The sequence below is a fragment of the Rhipicephalus sanguineus genome, chromosome 3 (genome assembly GCF_013339695.2).
Source record: "Rhipicephalus sanguineus isolate Rsan-2018 chromosome 3, BIME_Rsan_1.4, whole genome shotgun sequence".
Classification (NCBI taxonomy): Eukaryota; Metazoa; Arthropoda; class Arachnida; order Ixodida; family Ixodidae; genus Rhipicephalus; species Rhipicephalus sanguineus.
This window is the reverse complement of record NC_051178.1, coordinates 37,455,861-37,473,438: the sequence shown is the minus strand read 5'-3', so window position 1 is coordinate 37,473,438 and position 17,578 is coordinate 37,455,861. Positions and strand designations below refer to the sequence as shown.

The window sequence follows — 17,578 nt, the reverse complement described above, 5'->3', positions numbered from 1 at the left end:
TGTTCTGTGATTAAATGTGCAGTGCAGTTGTGTATTCGTGTCGTGTGTACCGTGCGTTAGCGCCTGATACGGTGTTTTTGTTATCGCTGTGTGACAAGCCGTAGTAGTCGTAGAGGCGGTAGCAGTACATGTATAGCTCACGGTGATCTTGCAAGCGATCGTTCAGGAAGCAGATGTCACCAGAGAACCACTTTAGGGAATGGAAAGTGTACCTTTGGCTGCAACAGAGCGAGGCGGGATGGCGCTGCAAGTACTATCATTAGACAAACGCGTTTTTGCTGCTGGTTCGCACTACTGCTCTTCTCACTGTCTGTGGTACTTCGTTTATTGTCGTTGCTAAATCGCGGCTCGCATGTGTAGTAGCAACGCCTCCTCTATTTTTCTGTGCCTGGGCGAAGGAGCGGAGCGCGATGGGAACCGACCATCGGCGTTAGTGCGGCTTTTAGCCGCCATAGTAGTAGACCCGCCTTGGCGTCGTCGCTCGCGGAAACGAATGCCGTGGCTGCATTCGAAGCTGCTATATGGTTCAGTTTTCGGCTGTATTGGCGTTGCTTAAAGTATAATGAAAACTTGTAAACTGGAATCATGAAGCACTTATTCTGGGCAACCAGCCCATTTCGAAGGCATGTGTCTTTCGCGACTATTTGATCGAGACGCTCGCGCGTCGTCTGCTAGCCCGATACCAGAGAGTGCATGCCAATGATGCGCGGAAAATTGTTTTTTCACCGTTACGTTCGCTTGATTGAGAGTCGGTTTTTGACTGAAAGTCGATTTTCGAAAGCAGCATTTGCAGGGATGCAACAGCTGCGCCAATTGCGCCATTTTGATACAATTTAGTTTTTCTGCGCCGAGATGCGCCAAAACCGCGATATTTCTCGAAATTGCGCCACGCTGCGCCAAAACGCCCCCGGTAACCGCAAAATTTTTCGGTTGCGCTAGTTTTAGCCTCGTTTTAACGCAAAACGAAGCCCGTATTGGCGACCTAATGTTGGGAGAAGCACCAGAGGCACTTTCATCCAATCCAATTCGACCCAGTGGCGCTTGACTCAAACAGGACGTTAATCTGTTCCGGTGTGTTTGCTGGTGGGCCGCAGGGGCGTAGCCAGAAATTTTTTTTCGGGGGGGGGGGGGTTCAACCATACTTTTTGTATGTTCGTGCGTGCGTTTGTATGTGTGCGTGTATATATACGCAAGCAAAACTGAAAAAGTTCGGGGGGGGGGGGTTGAACCCCCCCAACCCTCTCTTGGCTACGCCCCTGGTGGGCCGGTGGGCCTAAATGAAGTTTTTACTGCTGGTTCAAACGCTGCTTTACAGGGTCGTTTAGCATGAGCAAAGGTGAACGCCCATTTAATGTGGAAGCACCGCATAAAGAATGTTAGCTGACAAACGAGCCGTTTGACACGTGCTGCAAATCTTAGTGGGGATGTCGTTATTGTTTTGGTGGATTCCGGTTCAACGCTGCCTTTGTTCAAATAGCAGTACTCACGTGCACGAATTCGCGGGTTGTATGGTCAACTTCCCTGTTTTTTCTTGCGTTCTTTCTTTCTCCAACTCATTTTCGTCACCGCTTTGCAGAAAAGAAAGCAGCTCGCTGTTATTTCGTTTCCCGTTCCTCTTTGTGTGCATGAGCGCGTGGGGGGGGGGGGGGGGGGGGGGGCAGGGTGATGGACATATAAACACCGGACTTAGTCTTTTCTCTTGAACTATATACACATGCAGTGATGGAAGTGCTGCTCCAATTGCTCCAAGCTGCTACAAAAGAAAAATGCTGCTCCATGCTGCTCCAAACTGTAATTTTTGTTAGTAACTGCTCCGGACCTGCTCCAAAATGGCGCTGGTAAACTGAAAACAATGAACTTTAAGCACATGATCATCCAGCGAGCCTAAACGAAACAAAAAAACAAGCTGTCTACTATCATTCTACACTAGCAGACAACTTTTCTTGGCAATGAAGAGAAGGCTGCAGAGCCAAACTATGCGTGTGCTACCACTGAAGAATATAGTCCCACAATTGTAGCCGTGTTTTCTGCTTGAGAATTAAAAACAACAGCATTACTCTGTTTTCTATGAGACACTCTTTGAAACTCAGCACGCACCAAGGAGATATAAAATTAATATTTTTTTTTTACTTTACGCAGTGTCTATTCATGTTTTTGCACGTGCGAAAACGTTCAAAATAGCGTCTTCAAAATGGCGTTCAAAATAGCGTCACAGTCAAAATAGCGTCTTCGTCTTCAGGTGAGCACTTGTCACCCTCTAGCTTTTCCAATGACTCGCCAAAGGAGCTTGAGACGAATTTCACTAACAAATGGCTGTCTAAGCAGACGAAGCAAATAGTATGCAATGTTATTATTCGACCATTGCCGCTCGAATAATCGAACAGCCATCACAGGAGATACGGATGGTTCACAAACTGAAACAAAATTGGAAACGCGTGCCAAATCGGACTACGTCGCGGAGCAGTACATGTGCAGTAGCTACGCCCCCGTAGCCTTTCCTTCAATGCCAAGAAAAGTCCGCGAGTATAGTATGTATAGTATGCTAGTATAGAGTTTCTATACTAGCTCCATACTAGCACATCGACAATGCCACAAGTAGTGCCATTGTCATATTAATCACTTTGTCAGCTCCAGCCTCATTTTTGCCACAAGAAATGGCAAGGCTGTTTTTTCAACCTATCTGCACTTAAGTTTCTCTTTTTTTAAGTTTTAAATGCAGGCTATTTTGGTCAAATATGAAAATAACAGATTGCTTTGCTCTATTACCGATTATTAAACTGCTGTACGTGATTGTGGTTTCTTTTATGATTTGGGGCTTAGCTTTATCGGTTTTATATAATTTCTGCCACAAGTACCCAAAAATTTAAACATATAGCTCATCTTACTTAGTGTTCAGTGGCCACCCATCTGCTTAATTATTTGTTTGTTGCAGTTTGCAGTGATAACTGTATGTGCAATATGTTTAATAATAAGTATTAATGCTTATGAGATGCTTAAATAATGCTTTAACGGGAGTCATTTGGAATATTTTGCCATCTGCTCCAAAAATGCCAATAGCTGCTCCAGACTAGCAATTTTTCTGCTCCAGAATGTGCTCCAAAAAGCAAAATGTCGCTTCCATCACTGCACATGGCGGCTCTCTTTAAAATGGACTTTCTCCTTGAGATCTTAGCAGGGCGGAATACAAAATTCAGCGCATCGGTGCTGAATGAAGTGGATTGCAACAGTGACGTGATCAGCCAGTGGCGTAGGCCAGGTGCAATGGACCTTGGTGCAAATTCACCAATGCACAAGGCCTTACTGGTTTCCGAAGAATTCACTGGCATTATTCAGCATGTTATGCACTGAAAACATGATTGTGGTGGTGGCATCGAAATGTTTGCCTATATTTTTTTGTTACTGTTCCAAAAGCAAGCTTTGTTTGTGAAGCTGCTCCAAATTTGGAATTTTGAGCTCCAAAACGGAGTTTTTTTTCCCCGTAACCTGCTCCAAATTTGGATTTTCCTGCTCCAAAAGAGATTTCCCTGCTCCAAAAATTGCTCCAAATCCTATTTTGGCTGTTGCATCCCTGATAGAGGCCAAATGGCTGTCGACCTGGACGCTTTTGTCGCATGGGGCAGCGTGCTCAGCCTTGTGCACTCATTTATTGTGACACTGTACATAATGATTGTCGCTTGTTTCGCAGGTAGCGCATGTGGTGTCCATGGGCTCATATTCAGCTTCGGTACCCTGTGTCAGCGCTGCATGCACATGGCGGCGATCGCGAGGCAGCGTTGCTACTGGTACTACATGCATTCGTTGACAGTTCGGACGCAACACGGTCACGTTTAGGGATACTTGCCATGCTTGATTCAGTTGTCACCTTGGGTTGCAAACGTGAAGCGTAGCCTGCAAAGAGTGACGCTACTGCATCCTTCTTAAGCCGCCGCTTATATTCTATGAAATCTTCGCGTCGTAAACGACGGCTGCATATTCTAGTGTAGTTTGAAGATGTATTAGGAGACCAGTTATCCCGCCTAACTACTGCAAGCCACCTCTATATACCGAACACAAGCGGCAGCTGGAATTTCATGGAACGACTGCCGAAGAGTGTATTAAAGGGACTGTCTACCGCTCGGAAAAAATTATCTGATTGTGGTGAAAATGAGAAGACCGTTCGTCACATCGGCGGCAACGAGCATGCTTCTGTCCCACAAAGAATATTTATATTTTTAATTTGATGCTGAAAATTGTGAAAGAATGACCGCTAGCGCCACCCAACAGCGATGTGGTTCAATCTACTGGTAGGACATGAAATCCTCGGAGGTAGACTCATTTTGCTTTAAAATAAACATGTATAACTTGAAATTGTATTTTACGCACTTGAGGTAGCTTTCGGTTGCGTCAGAGAGCAATTTTTTGCTTTTTTTTTTCTCCCGCGTCCTAAAAGGCGCCCGATGGCGCAGCTTGCGGCGCCGCCTTCGATTTCGTCTGCTTCAACTCATACGCTAGGTCTTGCGGCCCGCGCGCTTATCGTACCTGGCCGCTGTATTGTTGTTAGGATGTCTCACATGTGATGCGCTGTGAAGGCGTGCATTTTTCGTCTCTTTTTGACGAATCAACTTGCCTTGGATTGCGGCAGCAGTGCTAAAATAAACGCATAGACTGGGATTACAGCAAAACGAGTGTTCTGTAATCCTATGATAAGGCTTCATTTAAGCGCTAGCGCGCTGAAAACGACTGTTACATTCATTACGTTAGTGTTCAGCGGAAATAAAGTAATCCTACAAAAATCACATGGGCTTTCGGTTTTAACTTTTACCGGCACTACAATCGTCATCGCGTCCACCAACCGGTGTTGTGGGCATGTTTCACGCCAATGGAAGAAGACCGAACGCAGATCGAAAAATTCTGTTTTAAAAATTTCTACTCACTTTCCAGAGAAACCGCTGCAAGTTTGGACACTTCAGTCTGTACGCTTTCTATTGCGGTACAAAAGAGAAAAGCGATGAAGGACGGTAGACAGTCCCTTTAAGGCGAAAGCCTTAGATGCCTTATCAAACACGAAAATTGACCGCCGGTGGCGTCAGCACGAGTGATGCAAAAAATAATTACGTGATGACGTCATCATATGACGTCAGAGATCATAAAATTTTGTGCCATCATCGTGACGTCACATTAGGTGACGCCGTCATATTACATTTTCGCTTGCTCAAAATGGGCCGATCACGGAGGCAGTGCATGCCTCCGCTGATGTGCAGAAAGCTTGCGCTGCCTCCGATCCTTGAGGCTGCAAGAAAACCACGTTAGGCGCAGAAATTTCTCGGAGGGAGGCAGGGAATGTTCATTGCATTGACTGGAAAAAAAAAAAAGAAGATGGCTTTCGCCTTTCAGTCGTCTTAGATGAATGCATAAGGGACCCTGTGAGATTTTTCTTTATCAATAAAGGGAAATAAATAAAAGACAATCGTGATTTCTTTCAGTTCGATTTGCAGAGTGGAACACAACAGTAGGACATAATAAGGCATTGGGGCGGTTGCAATAGCCTGAAATTAAAAAAAAAAACGCGAACATACTATCAAATAGTATCGAACCGGCAGCACGGCCTGACAGACTGCCTGCGGAATACGTACAGCGGGGATGGAAAGACACGCGAACATGCGGCATCTGCATTCTCTGCTGTTTCGCATTTATATTCAAGTGGTTATAGCCTGGACGATTGATGAAAAGACGATGTCATCGATGACAATAAAAGACCATCTATAGCATCTTCAGGGCTGCAACAGCTGGGCCAATTGCGCCAATTTGATACAATTCCTTATTTTTGCACCAAGCTGAGCCGAAACCGTGAAATTTGTTGAAATTGCGCCACGCTGCGCCAAAATGCCCGACCAGCCTCAAAATTTTCTCAGTTGCGCAAATTTTAGCGAGAAATGGAGGCCGCGTTGGTCACCTGCAGTGTGGGCATCATCCAATACAGACGCGCAGACCCTAAACTGCCTCCCCCCCCCCCCCCCCCCGGGCGAATGAAAAGAAAAAGTCACATGCATAACGTTAAGCGCAATACTGAATCGACGAGGACGGGACAGGGAGGACGGGGCTCTGTCGTACGCAGGGACGGGACGGGACTCTGTCGTACGGGACTCTGTCGTACGGGACTCTGTCGTACGCAGGGACGGGACGGGACTCTGTCGTACGCACGCACAAAGATGAGACCACGCGGTTGATAGTTGAATCAGCCACCATACACGAGTTAGGCCAAGATTGTGTCAGCGCACCTTCATTATCATTGTCCAGAAAAGAATTGTCATTTCTAGATCCTTCACATTTGCGCATGCCTGATGTCCGCAATTTTCATGTATTTATGCAGTGATCCGGCTCACAATAAAGCATTGTTGAAAGTTAGCGCTTGTGTGTGTGTCACTCCCTGTCCCGTCCTCGTCGATTCAGTATTGCGCTTAACGTTATGCATATGTCGCACCAACAAGGCCAAAGATCCACCCTTGCTAAAAAAGTCACAGTTTCACCGCAAGGGCGAAGCAGTGAATGCGATAGCAACCAATTGTAAAATTACGTCATCTCCCGCTAAAGGGGACCATGAGGCGATGCGAAGCCGGAGCACTTGCACGATCGCGTTCCGTTGGCGTTCGTTGGGCATGCTACCGACCTCGTGTCGTGGAACGCGAAGAGGGACGCTACGCGCGTCGTGTCTTCCATCTAGCCTGGCCGTTAATTCTCACAGGGCGAGCGGGGAACGCGGTCGACAGGCGGGCGAGAGGGGGGGGCAGCGTAGGAGAGGAGAGAGAAGGGAAGGGGACGCGCATGCGCTCGAGCTCATCGCGGCGTTGTGCAGGAGAAATTTCGGCATGTCTAGCCCGCGTTTCAGAGGAAGAGTGGAAAGGGGGATGGGAGAGAGAAAGTGGAAAGGCAATGTGGAGAGGGAAAGTGGAGAGGGGGAAGGGAGAGAGTGAGTGGAGAGGGGAAAGGGGTAGAGGGAAAGGGGAATGGCGAGGGAAAGTGGAGAGGAGGTATGTGGAGAGGGTATGCGCATGCGCAGTGAGGGTGGTCACGCCGCACACCACCACCACCACCACCGCCGGATTGAGCTCGACCTTAAGATACTTCGCATCTAAAAAATGACACCATCTCCCGCTAATGGCGGCGAGATCGAGCAGAGTCGGCACCTAGCGGCGAGCGGACGAAACCTCGCGGTGTGGAAGGCTCCTTGCGTCGTCTGCTAGCCACACTGTTCGCATGTGTGCGTACGTCATGCGTGTCCTCAGATTACAGCTTATCCCGTTGTGCTAGCACAGAATCAAATGCTTGTTCGTTTGCCTACACGATATATATATAAGCATTTCGCCTTACCAGGCTTGTATGAACTCTAATAAGTGAGTACACGCCCGTGTTGGTATGGCGCTAGGTCTAACCATCGTACCGTCCATTCGCCAAAATCATTTCAATGTGGGTACTGCTTTCTCGTTCAAGCACGCCACATAGTTCATTCGGCGTCTTCCTCAACGAAAAAAAAGTACTAAATGTCGAGGTGTGAATGCAGAATTTTAGCGACACCATCTCGTAGTGTGTTGGCAATTTGGAAATTCTTGCGATACCGCAAAGCATGAACTAGCGTTTGCAGAGGATGGTAAGCTGTAAAAAAAGACCTGAAGCCACGCATTTTTACAGCATTACGCGTATTCGTGCAAACAGAAAAGTAGGGTGCACAAAGTTCTACTTTATCTAATTACGCAGAAATACAGGTTCTCTTTCTTTGTAGCCGCTAGAGCAAGAAGTAAATACTTCAATGGCCCAGTCGCGCAACACAGTTTATATTGTGTTATAGGCAAAACACAATTTAAGCACGTGCAAATAAAGCAAGAGAAAACATCGAGCACAGGGCAAAACACGAATGTGACTGAAGGCCAATACCCCATTGATTGGTAGATTGCACTTCTCTCACAATTAATAGGTACGTTAGGACGGCTGCGTGCATTGATGTGGCAATGGAGGGCACATACCTCACCAATAGGCTGCCGTCAACGCGCGTTACTCTCCAACAATCGACTCAAACCGCATACGGCGAAGCGCCGCTGCGTACATTTGTATATGCGCCGCCGACCGCCTATGCACACAAACGTGGCGACGGTGCTGCCACCTATAGCCCGATCTCGCTGCGAAAAGGGGACCATGAGGCGATGCAAAGCAGTGTTTCGGCATGTAGAGCCCGCGTTTCAGAGGTGGAGTGGTGAGGGGGAAAGGAGAGAGGGAAGGGGAGAGGGGGAAAGGGGAGGGAAGATGAGGAGTGGAGAGGGGATGGGAAAGGCGAATGGAAGGTGAAGGGAAGGGGAGAGGTGATGTGGAGAGGGGAAGTGGAGAAGGTTTGCGCATGCGCAGTAAGGGTGGTCACGCCGCACACCACCACTACCGGATTGAACTCCGCTATAAGATGCTTCACATCTAATATGTTATACAATGTAAGGCTGGGTAAGGCTGGCAGCAAACTCTTTTGTATCCGATCTAATAATAATACCTGGGGTTTAACGTCCCAAAACCACGATATGATTATGAGAGATGCCGTGGTGGAGGGCTCCGGAAATTTCGACCATCTGGTGTTCTTTAACGTGCACCTGAATCTAAGTACACGGGCCTCTACTATTTCGCCTCCATCGAAATGCGACCGCCGCGGCCAGGACCGAATCCGCGACCTTCGGGTCAGCAGCCGAGCACTGTAACCGCTATACCACCGCGGCGGACGTACCCGATCTCGCGTAACTCTACAAAACGTCGGTGTAAGAGAATGCGGCCGCTCTAGGGAAAGATGCTGTTTCTGCACAGTGTCTTCGCATTGAGAGCGCAGCACGTAGAAGGGTACACGAGCCGCCCGCTGACGGCTGCTGAAATATAGCGCGCGCGCCAGCGATCGCGACCGCGCCCTTAGAATCAAAGTTCAAAGTTGTTGCTCGAGCGACACCCCTCCCCTATCGCGTCTTTTCATGCTCGTTCAAGACGGGCGAGGCATTTCCTCTCTGCTTCGACGGCAGGCCTCCCGAACGGCGTGGTGCTATCGAATGCGCCCTCCGAGCGACGGAGATGGGCTGGCTTGTTTGATCTCTGCTTCAGCCGCATTCGTCGCTCGCACTCACGCGCTCATACACGCGGTAGACCATACTATGCGCGGGGGTATGTTATCAATTTGGACTTTATACGGGACATGACTGCAAAAACCCGCCGAGAGTGTCCATATAATTGCTGTCGCAGTTAAAGGACAGTGGTTCTCAAATTCCCTGATGCTTGTTTTATTGCGTGCAGGAGGCTTTTTAAAGGGACACTAAAGAGAAACAATGAAGTGGTTTAGATTGATAAAGTGTGCTCGGAGAACTCTTGTGTAATTTATTTCACCACCGTAGGTTTATTATTAGAGGAGGAAACCAAGTTCAAAGTTTGATTTTTAAATTTCGCGCCGAACTTTGCAATTCGTGACGTAAAATACTTCAAAGAGCATTTAACGTATTTTGGCGCCACTGGCTCGACGAAATTTCCACAAACTCGTTATGTCAAGTCTCTGGCCCCCTCAGAGGACAATGTTCTTCGATTTATCCGATTAGAAACTACGTAGGCCCAAGCAGGCGCCGTCAAAAATATGTGACGTCACGGCAAATGGTGTGGGAATTCCAAGGTGGCGTCGCCACCTGTATTTTTTTTTCGAGCGTTTTCTCGCTTATTAAGCGTCTTCGCTCAGAAAGCGTGCTGTTTTTGCTTTCGTGGAAGACTACTTTACTAATGCGAGAAAAATCGTTTTGCTCTTTAGTGTCCCTTTAAGCCACTTTTACCGCAGTACACTGGTGTCCTGCAGAAAACCGTACTGAGATTTAGAAGGGGCTATTAGTTGCAGGTTTGGGTGTAGCGCCCCGTAAAAAAATGCTAAGAAATAAGATGACAGGAAAGAGGCTATTAGTACTAGCTGCCAGGAACACAGCACATTTGATTCGTTAATTACTCATTCGTGCACGCACCGTGTAATTACCAGTACTAGTATGATCGCCGAAGTGTAATCATTTGGAGCTGCCGTGCGTGGCGTTTCTGCGGCCTTGAGAAACAAATACACAAAAACGTACGCCAGTTTTCTTTTCCTGTCCACCCCCACTTGCTCCTGCTTTACGAATCTCCCGAATTTCGAGGTTGCCAGGTTTCGCACGATGGGCAGCTCACCGCATACCGATAGGCCCGGTCACGGTGCACCCTGTATATGTTACGGAAAGTGTTTTGGTGGTGTTCACGCATGTGCATTCTTTAGCCGGTACGGTATTACCGTACTTTCCGTGCGGTAAACCGGCATTGCTAGCTAAACACTCAATCGTTAGGTGCGAGTGTTTCGTGACTGCCAACGGGGAATCGTGTGCAGCCCACAACGCGACACCACTTGCAACCTATCGCACGCATTAGCACAAGGAACTTCAAATTCACACGCCCAGCCAACGAAGCTATCGCCAAACACGCGATTGTTGCCTTGCGGATAGCAGCAACACTAGAGGGTGTTGATAGCAGACGCTCTAGGGGCCCCTCGGTTCCGTCACTTCCGCTTTAACAAAAATGACGTCACGCACACAATGTTGCCAATAATTCTGGGAAGCGAGGTGGGAGAGTCGGGGCAATCAATAAAATTCATTTGCAATGAATCTGCATATGTCTTCAGCTTGTAATTTAGCATAAATGACGGGAACGTGAAAATGAACGTACCCAGCGAATTTTATTGAGATCCATGGACCTCGAAAAATCGCCGGAGTTGGCCTTTAAAGAACACCAGATAGTCGAAATATCCGGAGCCCTCCACTAAGGCGTATCTCGTACATATCGTGATTTTGAGACGTAAAACCATGGAGGAAGGAAATTGAAAGGAGGGAGCATTACGTCACGCGATTGAAGCCCACTGCGTCGGCCCAACACGTGATCAAAACGTCAGAGCGCGCGGTAGGTTTTAGTACTCCCGGTGCTCCCGGTGGCGTTCCGTTTTTAAACGACTTCGAAGTACCGATATAGCACTTTCGTCAACGCTCTGCTCACGTTTCTGGACTGTGGCGTCGAATCGCAGTGTTTCTTCGAAGGCAAAATAGTTTTTGCTGTCAGTAACCTTAAATGGACCGGTCTGAAGGAATGCAACGTGAGAATACCGCCGGAAGTTGAAGAGGGCAAGCGTTAGTGAGTGGCAGGCTGCACTGCTGCAGGTAGGATAGTTTTTGCGGTAACTTTGCGCTGCGGCTCGTGTTTCAGTACGTGGTGTATGTTGTCATTTCAGAGGCTGAGCTCTTCACTCGTAAAGCGAGGCTAAACATCACAGTTTTTAGCCTCCCTTTACATGTGATAAGCAAAATTGTTGTTTAGTGTAATGAGTAGGAGCGCGAATTTCTCTCGTTCGCCGATGCATGTTATAAGCATTTTAATGAGGATCGTATGCTTCCGATGACCTACCACTCGTTCATGTTGGCAGCAAAGCCAGGGCTTGGGATAAGAGCGGAGGCCAGTATTCGCAAGAGATCTGAAGCTACCGTGCGAAACATGTGGTTCCCGCTGAAAGGCAGTTAGTTGCTAAACGCTAGGCCGCTTTTAAGTGCGTGTTTTTACGAGAATTTGCTAGATAGGAACGGGGGTGAAGAATGGGCATGGTAACTGATGGAGTTGTCAAAAAAAAAGGAAGAATTGAGGAGATTTGATCTTTGTTGTTGATATGTTGTAGGTAGCCCCAGGTATTCTGAGTGATAAGAAACAATCATATTATTTATGCATATTTTGACATGTTCTTCAATACTTCTGTTATGAGTGAAGTGCGCGAGTGTGGTGCGTCCGATGGTTGGAACAGCAAAGACGACGAGGACGACGTACAACGTGCTACTTGCGCGAGCGCGCCGAGCATCGGAGCATTGAAAAAAAAAAATACACACGGAAAATAAAGTAATCACCAAGAGCCACTGCGCGGAAAAGGTTTCTCCCCTTGGATGGCATCTCTCCCACCTAACGACCTCCCTTTGGATTTTTAGGGGCGAAGCTCCTTAAGGCGGCACCCGTTCGTCCCTCGTCGTGCTCGTAGTAGTGAGTAACAAGTCTTACCCTTTGACCTCCAAGGTGGTGCCGGTGGGAGATTTCTCCTGTGCGTTGTTGAACAATAAAAAATTCGCAGCGTGCGCGTTAACTAAAAGCCGAATTCTTCTGTCTCTGTAGAAGTGTAAGTGTTAGCTAAAAGCCGACTTCTTCTGTCTCTCATTCCCATTAGCAGCCATTGTTTACCTCCAAGGTAGTGCCTGGTGAGATTTCTCCTGTGCGTGATTAAACAATAAAAATTTTGTTCAAAACGCCGTTGATTGATGAAATAAACCAACGAAAGACGCCAGATGTTTTGTAAAAACAAAACGAAAGAACGCCAGATGTTTCTAAAGCAAAACGAAAAAGACGCCAGCTGCTTAACGAAAGACGCAAGGTGTTTTCTAAAGCAATGGTTTTCTAAACAATGAAAATTCACAGCGTACATGTAAAATTAAAGTGAGCTGCAAGTCGTCATAACTCATCGAACCTTTAGTATAAACGCGCCCGATCTCACGTCGGTGATGATGTACTGGGCAGAATTCACGGAAGATTCACGGTTTACCGATGAACCTCCGCAGCTTCGCCCACTCATCATCATTCACTCCGTGGATATGCTGTGATTTTTTTCTCTCGCAGCGGAGTCACAAGCATCCCGGTGGCTTTGGTACCATCTAGCGGAGGCTCCATTCGTCTGAACAACCCTCATGCTATCCAGGAATCGCTTCATGCTGCCACTCCCCTGTACCAGACGATAACGGATGTGAGACAGTTCGGTCGAGGAGGTATCGTGTGTAGATCGCCAGACCAGACCTGTGTTGCTGATTGTAGTATCCGGATATAGCCAAGCCCGCTCATTCGGTAGGCAACTATGAGAGTTCAATAAACATGGCGTTTAAGTAAACACGCCTCATCATGTTTGTCTCCATCATAATCCACGCCATCCGGCACGATGCAAACACTACATTGGTGTCAGAAGTGTGAAACGTACCACCCAGAAGCTTGAAGACAACAATCCCGAGGAATTTACATCGTCGACGCAGCCGAAAACTCTCAGGCAAGCGCAACATGGCCAATGCACTCCCGCCGTTCCCGAGTTTTGACCTTCGAGTCACCGACGCCAACAACATCGGACTTGAATGGACAAAGTGGGTAGAACGATTCCAAAACTTCCTCGTTGCGTGCAACATCACGTCGGACACTCGCAAGAAAGCTCTTTTGCTTCACTACGTCGGTGAAGAGGTGTACGACCTATTCCAATCTCTGCCGGCCAGCACGTTAGAAAGCACATCCGAGTACGAAGCGGCAAAAGCAAAACTCGACGCTCACTTCGCACCACGAATCAACCCAACCTTTGCAGTGTATCGTTTCAGACAAACAAAACAGAACGTGGGTGAAAGCTTGGACGCGTTTTACGCCCGACTCCGACAGCTCGCCCGACACTGCGGCTTCGCGAACGTCGATCTTGAAATCAAGAGTCAGATCATCCTCGCTACAACGTCGACCCGTCGGCGGAAATATGCCATGCTGCACGCCATAGAGCTGCCCGAAATCCTCAAGCAAGGACGGCTGTTCGAAGACGTTGAACGTGACGTCTCTGAGATAGAGAAAAGCGTCGACAGCACTCAGTCGGCATTTTCGCTGCAACAAGGCGCGAAAAACCATCTGGAAAACTCGGAGAAGCACCACAGCTACAAGGGTCGTCGAAACCTGAAGCCACCTTTTCGACAATCATGTGACACAGGCAAACGCGATACGCCAAACAACTGTCACAACTGCGGCGGCAAGTGGCCTCATCAAGGTGGGCGATCAGGTTGCCCTGCGTGGGGCAAGACATGCAATGCATGTAACAAGGTTGGTCACTTCGCACGATTTTGTCGCTCAACTAAGAAAATGGTGCAAGCAGTACACTGTGACAGTGGCCCAAACAGGAACTCGCAGGCAGCCTGCAGTAAGAGGTGTTCAAGCTCTAAAGAACACTCTGCCTCCTTTGAGTCAGGTTCAAGCAGCGACGAATATGCCTTTGTTGCCATGACTTCCCCTCAAGCAGGCTCATCTCCAAAAGCCGTTGTTACTGTGAACAATGTGCCTGTTACCTTTATAATCGACACAGGTGCTACGGTGTCTATTGTTGGTGAAAACGACTTTAAGAGCTACCGCCTAAATGTGAATCTCCAGGCAACATCCATCAAAGTATTTCCGTACAAAGCAACATCTCCGCTAGAACTTTTGCTGTCACGATGAGATACAAAGACAAGTGCATTGAAGAAGACATCTTCGTCATTCCCGGGAACTGTGCTCCACTCTTGAGCTTCACAGCAGCATCCAACTTGGGACTTGTCCAGATCACATACCAAGTTCACGACCAACTAGATAACAAGTCAATCGTGGAAGCATTTCCCAAGTTGTTCAACGGAGTTGGAAAGCTAAAGAACCAGCACATTCACCTTTTTGTGGACGAAACGGTCCCACCTGTTGCTCAACCACACAGGCGTATTCCATTTGCCTTACGTGTTGCCACAGAAAAGGAACTCGAACGCCTCCTGTCAGAAGACATCATTGAGCCAGCCATCGGACCTACACCATGGGTGTCCCCCGTGGTAATTGTACCTAAGCCGCATCAGCCTGATGAAATCCGAATCTGTATTGACATGCGTGTTGTCAACACTGCTATCCAACGTGAACGACATTTGTGCCCGACAGTGGATGACATCATTGTTGCCTTAAATGGAGCAACAGTATTCTCAAATCTTGACTTGAAAAATGGATATCATCAGCTGGAACTCGATGCACCCTCAAGGCAGCTCACGACATTTTCAACACATGTTGGCTTGTTTCGATACAAACGCCTAAACTTTGGCATCAGCAGTGCAGCTGAAATTTTTCAAAACACCATTCGTCAAGTGCTCAATGGCATCCCCAACGTTCTCAATGTCAGTGATGACATTCTTGTCTTTGGACAAACAAAACAGGAGCACGACACCTCCCTGGAAGCCGTTCTGCAGCGACTCCAAGAAGCCGGATTGACACTTAATGAAAAGAAGTGTCACTTTCATCAACGTGAACTCACCTTCTTTGGACTTATCTTTTCAGCTGATGGAGTTCGCCCTGATCCCAAGAAAATAGCAGCCTTCCTACAAATCAAAACACCAGAGTCACCACAAGAAGTGAAGAGTCTGCTAGGAATGATCAACTATTCAGGCAGATTTCTGAGAAACCTTGCCGACCTCACACAGCCTCTACGTGAACTGACACTGAAGAATGCGACTTGGGAGTGGACTGCCCGCCACCAGAAGGCCTTTGACAGTTTGAAACAGGCCATGTCTGATGTTTCTACACTGGCGTACTTCGACCCATCAAGGCCCACAGAACTTGTGGTTGATGCAAGCCCTCATGGCCTTGGTGCAATCCTGATCCAAAGAGAGAACACAAGCACCCTTGTGATAGCATATGCAAGCAGAGCACTGACGCCGGTTGAAAGCTGCTACTCTCAAATCGAGCGAGAGATGTTAGCAGCTGTCTGGGGCATGGAACACTTCCGGCTCTACTTGTGCGGTACGAAATTCCTTCTTCTAACAGATCATAAACCGCTAGTCAGCATCCTTGGAAACCCCAAATCAGTGCCCTCTGCCCGCATACAACGCCTTGCCCTCCGTATACAGCAATATGCATATGATGTGCAGCACACTGCTGGTAGCAGCAATCCATCGGACTACCTGTCAAGACACCCAGTGCCCTTTGAGAAGCCAGGTTGTCAAATTGACAAAGTTCCAGATGAGTATGTTCATTTCGTCCAGCGCCATTGCATTCCAAAAGCCTTCTCAATCGAAGAAGTGGCTGAACAAACGAAAATGGACCCACAACTGAAGCTGGTCAAAGAAGCCATACATAACTTGCAGGACAAATGGCAAACAGCAGAATTGAAACCATTTGCTGCAATAAGAACGGAGTTGACAACCACACCTGATGGCCTCATTCTCAGGGGAACACGCTTGGTCCTCCCCATGAATCTTCAGGAACGTGCGGTACAACTTGCACACCGTGGCCATCAAGGCATTATAAAAACAAAACAACTCCTTCGAGAGAAAGTATGGTTCCCAGGCATGGACAAGTTAGTACATGCACTCATCAAGGGTTGCCTCCCATGCCAAGCAGCAGTACCCCAGTCAAGTTGTGAACCACTTGCTCTCACAGAGCCACCAAACAGCCCGTGGGAAGCTGTATCAGTCGACTTCTGTGGCCCATTTCCCGACGGAAAGTATGCCATGGTAATAATTGATGACTTTTCACGTTACCCAGTTGTGCACATCATAAGCTCTACAGATGCTCGTAGAGTGCTACCACTTCTCCGAGCAGTTTTTGCTCAATTTGGAATCCCTGAACAAGTACGGACGGATAACGGACCTCCATTCCAAGGCACAGAATTTGCAAACTTCGCTGAAGAACTCGGTTTTCGGCATCACAGAGTCACACCTCTATGGCCTCAAGCGAATGGCGAGGTTGAAAGATTCATGCGGACACTAAAGAAACAAGTCCACACCAGCCAACTTGAGAACAGTGACTGGAAGTCAGAGCTAGACACATTTTTGATGTCATACAGATCGACACCACAAGGCACCACTCAACGGACCCCGTATGAACTATTGTTTGGAAGGGCAATGCGGAATCTCCTTCCTCAATACATTCCCTCCCCGAAAGCAGCTAACAAGAATGGTACAAGGTCAACAGAACTACGCCGGAAGGTGTATAACAAACAGTACGCTGACACTGGAAGGCACGCTAGGCCACATCGATTCTTTGTGGGTCAACAAGTTCTGTGTAAACAGCCACAAAAAAACAAATTCACACCATATTATGACCCCTTGCCATATGTGGTCACTAAGGTCTCAGGGTCACAAATTGTGGCATCACGAGGAGGCCGAGTTGTAGTCCGAAATGCCAGTTTCTTCAAGGATGCTTCAGGCATCGTCTCAGCATCGCCACGCAGTGCAGAGCCAGAGTGCGATGACCTGGCACCTTTGCCGGACACAGAAGCTCAGGCACCAGAACCCCTCCACCAACCACACAAGCATCCCTATCGTCGCTACCCCACCCGGGACAGGAAGCGTCCTGGCCACTTTGACGACTATGTGTGATACCGGCAGGCATGCATTGTGCGTGCGTGTGAAATTGTCAAGTGTTCTTACGTGTAAACCTTGTGCTGAGGAAGCAGCAAGTGAAACTCCAGTTGTGTTCGCTATTGTATCTATTTTATTATATTTTTCTGTTTGCTCCTCATGAACACTCTTCCTCAAGGGGGATAATGTAGTATCCGGATATAGCCAAGCCCGCTCATTCGGTAGGCAACTATGAGAGTTCAATAAACATGGCGTTTAAGTAAACACGCCTCATCATGTTTGTCTCCATCATAATCCACGCCATCCGGCACGATGCAAACACTACACTGATTTGCTCAGGTGTTCCACATTCGCGAGAACTCCGGTGAGTGCATTCATTCCTGCTCACCTAGCTTGCACCAAGGGAATTG

General features: G+C 47.9%; 1 protein-coding gene across 1 annotated transcript; it reads left to right on the top strand.

Moving 5' to 3' along the window:
• Positions 1 to 12,932: 12,932 nt before the first annotated feature.
• LOC125757807 (uncharacterized) lies at positions 12,933 to 14,295 on the top strand. The gene has a single exon (XM_049413976.1). It carries the CDS (start codon positions 13,120 to 13,122, stop codon positions 14,293 to 14,295), a length of 1,176 nt encoding a protein of 391 aa, XP_049269933.1. The 5' UTR covers positions 12,933 to 13,119.
• The last annotated feature ends 3,283 nt before the right edge of the window (positions 14,296 to 17,578 follow it).

Bases quoted from the DNA above. Each gene is read 5' to 3' on its own strand.
- LOC125757807 (XM_049413976.1), top strand. From the start codon at position 13,120: ATGGCCAATGCACTCCCGCCGTTCCCGAGTTTTGACCTTCGAGTCACC.